The sequence below is a fragment of the Piliocolobus tephrosceles genome, chromosome 4, assembly GCF_002776525.5.
Source record: "Piliocolobus tephrosceles isolate RC106 chromosome 4, ASM277652v3, whole genome shotgun sequence".
NCBI classification, from domain to species: domain Eukaryota; kingdom Metazoa; phylum Chordata; class Mammalia; order Primates; family Cercopithecidae; genus Piliocolobus; species Piliocolobus tephrosceles.
The window spans coordinates 151,653,913-151,663,238 of NC_045437.1; the positions used below are offsets into that span (position 1 = coordinate 151,653,913).

The window sequence follows — 9,326 nt, forward strand, 5'->3', positions numbered from 1 at the left end:
TTTTCAGCCTTTATCTAGATGAGGTAAAGGGAATCATTCTTATGGTGCTCTTGGAGAGTTTCAGGTCTGTGCATGTATGTGCAGCAGGAGGTAATATGCTATAATATCTGTGTAATATATTTGCACAATAGATGCTATGGATCATTCTGAGCTCAGGGTCCAGATTTCATTCTTATTCCCAGGATTTTGTGTTACCTTTTTACCTCCTAACGTATGTTTGTTTGTTGAGACAGAGTCTCGCTCTGTCACCCAGGCTGGAGTGCAGTGGGGCAATCTCGGCTCACTGCAAGCTCCGCCTCCTGGGTTCACACCATTCTCCTGCCTCAGCCTCCCGAGTAGGTGGGACCATGCCTGCCACCATGCCCGGCTAATTTTTTTTTTTTTTTTTTTTGTATTTTTAGTAGAGACGGGATTTCACTGTGTTAGCCAGGATGGTCTCGATCTCCTGACCTCGTGATCTGCCCGCTTCGGCCTCCCAAAGTGCTGGGATTACAGGCGTGAGCCACCACGCCCGGCCGACACTTCATCTTATGTTAAGGAAGGTTTAGAATATCTAATACGACTTGAATTCATCTGTTACTCAGCCTTCTTAAGCAAGCTGTATACTAGTTACTGGTCTCTACTGCCATGCCTTTTCAAGGTTCCCATGGTCCAGAATGATGTTTGATTCTCAATTTTTTTGCCCCTTTTATAATTTGTTTTAATGATTTTGCTACATTTTGAATTCAATAAAAAATGTGAACAATAATATCTTTAATATAACTGTTTTTGTGTGCATAGAAACCATAGAAGTAAATAAAAAAAAACCCATGAGATTACATAGGTGGTTATAATATAAAAGTGGGAAAAAAGCTAGTGTCTGAGTATTGCATCATGGATATAACTCCTGATATATGGTAAAGCATAAAAGAGACCTATTTTTTCAGGAGAGTAGCTGACCCACCTCAGGGCCACGACTGCTCTTCTCTTTCCCCACAGCCTTAATACTTTTTGCCAAAAGGCCCAGATTTGAGTAAAGGGGAGCGCCGTGAGCGTAGGATCCGGGCATAAGGGCTGCAGTCTGTTGAGCTTTGGCAGGTTGGTGTCCGGGGAAGTAAATTTCGAAGGAATGGTTTCTTCCCTGGTGGTTGTTGGTTTGGTTGCTGGTTTTCCTGGTTGGCACCAAGGCGCTTTTTGGCAGAAACCTGGCCTTGGAGTTTTAGCACAGTATGATACTGCTCAGCAATACATGCTGCCTTCTTCCGAAGGTCCAGTTTTACTAGCACCATGTTGTTCTGCAGTTCAGCCAGAGTCTGGTCCTAAGGAAGATCAATAAAGTTAGAGAAAACACTTTTGTCTGGTATATTAGAGAAACGAGAGGGCTAAGGGTAATATATACCATCCATTACTAGTTACTAACAACTGTTTCTTAAAAGATTAAAACTCTTTAAGGTCAGAGCTTATAACGGAATAAGGGGATATTTTTCTGAGAACAAAACATAAGCAGTGCTTAATAGGACATCTTCTAACACATAAGGTAGCTTGAGTAAATTTAATTTCTAAGTGCTTCAGTCTCTAGATATCAAATTAAATGTTGAGTTTAGTTTAAGATATACAATTTTAACACTTTAATATCTCTGGAATCAGGATGCATCTTACTGATGAGAAATGTCATAGCTAAATTGTTACTTTTTTCTTAGTAGTACATAAAATAATGGTTTCTTATAATCAGTAGCATCTTAGATGAAATATGACAGTAACTACTTCCCTAAGGTGACTGTGACAGAAAATGCCTATAAATTACTTAGCACAGTGCCTGCTACTTAGTAAATGCTTAACAAAGAATAGTTATTTTTACTTTGCAAATATACTGCTCTCACTATAAATTCAGCCTAAAAATCTTTACCTTTTTCTTCTGGTCCTCTTTCCTTTCTCACATATACATTGGAGTGGGCTGGTAGGAGAGAAGTGGGTATATAATTTGCCCTAACCTGTTTGATTAAGATTTCATCACAAGTGGTCAAGGCTTGACGAAGTTTTCCTGCCCCAGTGCTGTGGCAACAAGCTCTCTCTGCTGATTGGAGAGACTCACCAAGTTTCTGAAGCTCTGTCCGCAACAGCCTTATATTCTGAAAAAGGGGAAGTAGGAATCATATTGTAGCCAAGAGCAACCAGGATAATGATCTGGAGGGGTCAGGTAGCCATTTGAAGAGAAGTAAAATTAGAAAGGCTAGTCAGCTGAGTGAAATAGCCACTTTCCAGAACTGTGCACAACGAACATCTTGTCTTCACATGAACCAGTGATAGAGTGTTGCATGTGGGAAATTACCTTAGGTAAGAGTTTGGTAAACAGAGAAATGTAATTACCTTCTGGCCCTCTTCTAACTTCTTGTCCACATCAATGGTGAAGGGCTTGGCTGAGGGTGGTGGTTCTAACATTTTCTGATACTTATGCAACTCTGAGGGAAGGAAACAGGAAACTTAAAATAAGTGGGGGGTTTTTTAGCCTTGGACTAACCTCTTTAACCGTAGCTTGCAGCAAATATAAAAAGTGAGGCTATGTGCATCCTAGATTGAAATGTCAGGGGGATGTAGCTTGCAGTTTAGGAAATTATGTTACAGCAGGAGTTAGAGGGCCTGGATTTGAGTAACAGCTCTTCCCTGAACCACTGTTATGTTTCCTGCCTGTCTCTTTCCTCACCTTCAGTGGTGGAGTTTAGCTCTGCTTTGCACTGGTGTAATTTAGCTTTAACCTCCTGAAGCTGCTGGGTGGAGGCAGAAGCTGCCAACCTTTGTGACCGCCGTAGGGACAATTCAGACCCTGATTGCTGATGGGCCACTGACTGTTGTCTGGCTTCCTGCAAGAGAGCTTCTAGCTCTTCAATCTTTTCATCCCGCTCCTAAGAGGGAAGCAGAGAGCACAATTCTTTGCAGAGCCAGAAAAATACTGCCAAGACAGATGACTGAACAAACAAAGCACTTGTGACACTGATCCCTTGAAAACCTTTTGTTAGCACTTAATACGATTTCCTGGCCAACTGAACCCTTAATCAATTCACCAAACATAGGTTGAACCAAAGCACTATGGGTAATAGAGAAAAGGGAGTTCTATATTCCTGCCCTTACTGGAGTAGTTTATAAAATCGCTTTACTTCAGGCAAGCTAGTGATGGAAAGCTGAGCAGCTAATTGGAGCTGGCTCAGGGCAACTCACCTGAATCTCTTCTTGGTAAAAACTTGTCAGTGACTCCTTGAGGATATTTAGTTTTTCTTCATACATTTCCTCCAATAGTTCCTTTTGGGTGTCCAAATGTTCACTGTCAGAAACAGAGGAGAAAAGAGAAGTAAGCGAAGATTCTGAGGAGTGAACTTGGGGAACAGATCTTGAGGCACAACTCCACCTAACTCCTTACTTCCCACCCTCTGTCCCAGGTGACAGAGCAAGAGGGGTCACTCAGCTAGTACCTGCACCACTGTTCCCGCTGTTGCATCTGTTCTACCATCTCATTGCAAATTTCATCTCGGAGATGCATCTCCAGCTGCAGCTTTTCCTGTCGTTCCTTCAAAAACAGTGTCTTCATGGCTTCTACTACTTGTAGGAGCTCCTAGGAGAGACACACATGTCAGAGGTCATCAGATGCTCATGCCCTCAAAAGGCACAAGCCTACCTGGAAGGCACTATGGAAAAATGTGTAGCTACTAAGCTGCTACACTAAAGCTTTCTTATATTCTCACCTCTTTGCTATACATGGAGATGTCAGTTTCATTTTCAATGTCATCATCAAGGCCTGCGTCTGCCTTAGCTCCTTTCTCTAAGCTGGGGGGTGCCTGAAGACTATGTTCCTTGATGAATGAGTGCAGGGATGGGAATCCCAGTTGCATAGGTGGGGCATGCACAAGCTAGAGGAAAAAAAAAATCTTACTTGACTCCGTAAGTAGTCCCTAGGAGCTTTCTTAGAGTTACTAGTTCCAAGTGAGCACACCCATCACACCTCTGGCTTCTCACCTGGCTAGCAATAGCTGAGAACTTGGCCACATGAAGAGTTTCATCATAGGTAGATGCACAGGGATTCACATTAACAATCATGCAGGAACGGCCTCGCCCTGTGAAGAAACCTTGGAACACTCGAGTCAACTTGCTGTCACGGAAGGGAACCAGGTTCTGCTTTGACCTGGCAGAGAATCAGAGATAATAGAGCTGTGAGCAGAACACCAGTCCTTTGGGTATCCTAGCACCATCCCCACTGGTGACAAGGAAGTCTCTTAGCAAATTTCTGAACCCAGGGCTTATAGTCAAAAGCTCACCGGTTCTGCTGATTTTGACGAAGGGCAGCAATACAGCGGCCCAGGGTGTGCAGAGAGGTGTTAATGTTTCCTGCTTCCTTCAACCGTTCACCACTCTTCTGATCTTTGCAGCGCTCTGAGCCAGCCAGATCACAGAGTGACAGCCTAGAATGATGCACAGGATCTGACATAAGGGCCTCACATGTTGAGCCTTCTGGCCCTTTTGGTAATTCCGGAGAGGGGATGGCCCACTAAGAATCTCTGTACCCAAAGAAGGAGAACAAGTAGTTCCCCTACAGACCTCCTCCATGCTTTCCCAACTATCATGTATGGCCAAGAAGCCCACATTTCTAAATGGAAAAACTTACTCGCTGATCTTGGGGACTGTATCTCCTTCCCCCTGAAGGTGTAGGATCCTGATTGAGAAGATGCTGTGACTGGAAGTTAAGAAAAACAGAAAGTCATTGCACATCTTCCATAACCAGGCAGAGGACTAATGTTTCCTGGAATACAGTGAAGAGTTTATTCTTACAGTCTACTCACCTGCGGCTGGAATTCTGGTTGAGGTGGGTGCTGGCAAAGCTCTGGTTCTTACGACCCACTTTCAGGAGCTTCCAGGCCTCCTCAGCATCTTGCACATGAATCCAGTTGAGATCTGGGGCCAAAGGAGAGGGGTGTAAGATGGGAACATCCAACTCTTGCCAGTCTCTCCCCAGTTGCCCTCCAGCGTTCATGCCAGCTTCCCCCATGTTCCTTTACCTTTCACATAGGGATTGCCATTTTGATCCTCGCATAGCCGCAAAGTCTGCCTCTTGCGCTGTTGGCTAGGTGGTTCTAATAGGTCATAAAGCAGTTCGTTGTAGATCTCAAAGAACGAGACCCAGACGGAGAAGCGAATGTCTGCCGGGACAGGTACTGGGGCAGTGTCTGGCTGTGCCCATCGGTGACTTGTTTCTGGGGAAGAAGCCAACGTATAGGGCATCAATCTAGAGCAGTTCATCTCTCTTTTGGCCTGCAGGGGCCTTAGAAGGCACACTTCAGATTTCAACCTCTGGTCTGTACTCCTGGCAGCTATTAGGAACGGGGTGAGTTCCTACTATTTCTTGGCAGAGCCCAGTCATGGTACATACCATCCAGCTGGCTACTGCTGGTACATTGACTGATAGAAGAGAGCCCAGCAATGCCACTGTCAAAGCTGGTGCTGGTACCTATCCGACTTTCAATGTAGACACTCCTCTTCAAGGAAGTGGACAGCTCCTCCTGGAGGGGCACAGGGAGAAGGTAATCACAAAACTTCCCTGAGATTTGTACCGCCTGCCCCCATTGCCATGGATATCAATGCTTTACCTCTTGGAGGCCTCCATTTAGCAGGGACAGCTTCTTCATTTCCTCCTGTCGGATCTGCTTGCTGTCTAGCCAGATTACCTCATTGGAGAGCAAGGGCTTCAGATCAGGTGTTGGATGAAGCTGGCCTTGGAGGCTATTGAAGATCAGCACCAAGGACCGGGGGAGAATCCCTCCATCCTTGATGGTACCTGGAGGCATATGATGGACAGCTGAGGCAAGTGCCCTTCTTCCCCTAACTCAGAGTCTCAAAAGGTAAAAATAACACCATTACCAGCCCATCAGGAATCCTGTGAAGTCTTACTACTCACCTTGAATTGTGTGGGTTTTCCCTGAGTTAGTGACTCCATATGTATAGATGAGCCAGTTCTGCCCTTTGAGTACATCCTTTACCATCTCCTTCACAGTTAGGTTGAAGAAGGATGCCTGTCCCACTTCTGGCCCAAAGATCTAGAGAGAGACCCAGTTTTTTAGAGGCCTATCCTTCATCTCCCACTTGCCTCCTGTGCAGAGCCAGCAGATATACTCCTTCTTGAGTGGTTGGCTCTGGAGACCACTCAAGCAGCTTCTTCCTGCAGTGCTGCCAGCTGTTCCCTAAACATTGAGGACTCAAGTACTCTCTGCTAGTCCATCTTTCAACCAAATCAACAAACACTTAAGGAGTGCTATGCCCTAGGCCTGATGCTGCACACACAAGGGGGCAATATAATGGCCCACAAGCGTGGGCTTTGGAGATACATGGATCTAGATTCAAGTCCTAACTCTACCAGTGACTAGCTACATGGCTTCAGCAATATTACATTCATTGAGTCACTATCCTTGTGAGGAAAATAAGGAAATAATGATAATAGCAATAGAATTTTTCAGAATTGATATGCATGTTGCTTGACACATTGACAACACATAACTAGGGCCCTCAAAATTGTAGGTGTGCATATACAAGGAACTCACAGTCAGGTAGAGAAGCTTTCCCTCTAAAGAGGGAATAAAGTTGCCCTTACATGTTGGTCCTTTGTTCACAAACCAGTACCCTTCATACCTGGGAAAAGGTGAACCTGTGGGTGGCTTGGCCAATTCCCCGCTCATTGCTCTTCAGGGCAAAAGAGTCCTTGGGTGCTTGTAGAACAAGGGTCTCCACATTCTCAATACGGACACAACCCTGAGAAGGGAGAAAATACAGTTGTCACAAAAGGCATTCCTGGGAATCTTTTGTACTGCATTATTTCACCTTAAATCCTCCCTTCTCAGACACTTACCTGATCTTCCTGTCGCTCCAACTCTGAAGGTAACAAGGGCCTAACCCTCAAGTATACTTTCACCTTCTCCATACTGTCCTCAGATGGAACCTGTGGCAGAATTCCAGCCCAGAACCACAGATTAATTTCAGCAGTTACCTCCGAGCAAATGGGCAAACAGTAGTTTCTAGGAACCATGATAACAGTACCCCATTTCACCTCAAATGTCTCTGTGCAGCTACTCTTTGGTTCCACAATCACTCCAACCCACATGGACATTTTTACTACTTTGTCACCCTTCCCTGTCTCATCATTATCCTGCAAACCTGGCTTGCCACACCAGTGATCTGAGTTAGAATTTATTGACTGGTATGAAAATTTGCATGTGATATTAAAGCAAAGCAGAGGCAAACACACTTGAATTTGAGTCCCAATTCCATCACTTAGTAACTATGAGACCTTGAACTATGAGTTCTTGAAAGTCTTTGCCTCAATTTCCTCATCTGTAGAATGGAGTTAATAATAGCACCCATGTTATTAATTCAGCAGATACTTAGAGGCCGGGTGCAGTGGCTCACACCTGTAATCCCAGCACTTTGGGAGGCTGAGGGGGGCGGATCACGTGAGGTCAGGCATTCCAGACCAGCCTGGCCAACACAGCAAAACCCCGTCTCTACTAAAAATACAAAAATTAGCTGGGCTTGGTGGGGGGTGCCTGTAATCCCAGCTACTCAGGAGGCTGAGGGAGGGAGAACTGCTTGAACCCTGGAGGCGGAGGTTGCAATGAGCAGAGATTTTGCCACTGCACTCCAGCCTGGGCGACAGAGCGACACTCCATCTCAAAAACAAACAAGCAAACAAACAAAAAACAAAAAAACCCGCAGATATTTAGAGTGCCTACTATGGCCTAGGAACTGAGAAGCTCTGATAGTCCATAGTGAGAGACATCATCAAGGACCATGCTCTCATGGAACTTTTTAAGTCTCTAAGAGAAACTCTATAAAAGCACAGTGACAATGTATGTTAATGTTTAGCATAGGACCTAGTACAGTGTTTCTCAACCAGGGTCACTTCCACTCCAAAGGCCATTTAAGCAATGCCTGAAGTGCCTGAAGACATTTCTTGATTGTCACAAATGGGAAGGCACTACTGACATCTAGTGGGTAGATGCCAGGAATGCTGTTAAACATCTTACAATATACAGGACAGATCCCTACAAGAACTGTCTAGCTCCAAATGTCAACAATGCTGTGATGGAGAAACCCTGGCCTAGCAGGAAAGCTACAACAAATTGAAGCTATGGTGATACTATCAAAACCTGAACATACATTCCACTTACATAATGCCTATATGACCTTGTGCAAATTATTTAGCACAACTGGGCCTCAAGGCAAAGAGAGATAACTATTATTCCCTGAGAGATTAACTGAGAGCATGCACTTGAGGGTATTTCATTAATGCAATGCAAATAATAGTTCTTCTGGACACACAACTCTAAATTTTTTTTTTACTTGTCATGCCCTTAATTTTTTTTTCTTTTCGTAGCCATTTTGTCCTACATGCCCTTAATTTTGAATTGATCTCTCAGACCTTCAGGATTGCTAGTCTTTGACCTCATACTACCCTGTATGGACAACTATTGACCTGAGGATATCACTTTCTGCCCCAGCCACTCCCCAGTTCCTTTACCTGCTGCTTGTCCTCTAGGGAGGTAGAGATGACAGAGCAGTCTGACAGCAGGTTCTTGCGTACCACAGACCCCAAATCGGCAGCTGTGGACTCAAACATGGGAGAGACTACGACATCGTCATCGGACAGCAAGCCCGCTGGCGGAGAAAGGATCCCTTGCGACATGACGGCAGGGGCAGCCTAGGTCTAAAAAGAGACCAAAAAGTGGGCAGGGAGAAGAACCTTTAGGGACAGAAGGGGCCGCGAATTTTAGGTAATAAGTCCCTTGCCCCAGGACACTGGGTCCCGCTCCCTACTTCCTTTCCCCTCTAATTATCGGCAAAGGGGAAGGGAATGAGAGAAGTTCACTTAATGAACAATTGAGAGAAGTTTGAGGTGGCATTTCTGAACGCGAACAGAAGTCCACAAAAATCTGGCTCCGAAAGCAGAAGGCCAGGCCTAAAGTAGGGCACCTCGCCCGCCGGTGCTGTGGAGGTGGTGTCAGGATCCCTCGGCTCCTTCTCTAACCTCAACCCCAAGGACCACCGTGAGAACAGAGATGCAGCATTAAGAGAAAAACAGATGGCTGCAGTTCCGATTTCTTAAAGCCTATTCCGCGCGGGCAAGAGCTGGTAACCCGGGCTCCAGCACAGACGCACACTCACCCGAAGACGTGCCACTTGCTCCTCCTTGGGTACCGGCTCACTTACACCTAGTCGCCGAACCCCGACTTTCGCAGCCGGAGAGCACAACTCCGCCCACGAGGTGCAGCTTTGTTACCGATACAATATTTTAAATTACGCGCTGCGTTCGTTCG

The 9,326-nt window shown here is 45.3% G+C and overlaps 1 protein-coding gene across 1 annotated transcript; it reads right to left on the bottom strand.

Annotated features, from left to right (window-relative positions):
- Window positions 1–683: 683 nt before the first annotated feature.
- Window positions 684–9,303, bottom strand: KIF20A (kinesin family member 20A). The gene is made up of 19 exons (XM_023195501.2): window positions 9,175–9,303; window positions 8,531–8,716; window positions 6,863–6,952; window positions 6,646–6,765; window positions 5,918–6,056; window positions 5,610–5,797; window positions 5,393–5,522; window positions 5,022–5,216; window positions 4,806–4,917; window positions 4,631–4,699; window positions 4,284–4,427; window positions 3,985–4,150; window positions 3,714–3,878; window positions 3,444–3,583; window positions 3,193–3,295; window positions 2,681–2,879; window positions 2,347–2,438; window positions 1,971–2,108; window positions 684–1,298 (listed from the first exon to the last, which is right to left on the bottom strand). The coding sequence occupies exons 2-19, from the start codon at window positions 8,693–8,695 to the stop codon at window positions 981–983; spliced, it is 2,673 nt and encodes an 890-aa protein (XP_023051269.1). The 5' UTR covers window positions 8,696–8,716; window positions 9,175–9,303; the 3' UTR covers window positions 684–980.
- Between the last annotated feature and the right edge of the window lie 23 nt (window positions 9,304–9,326).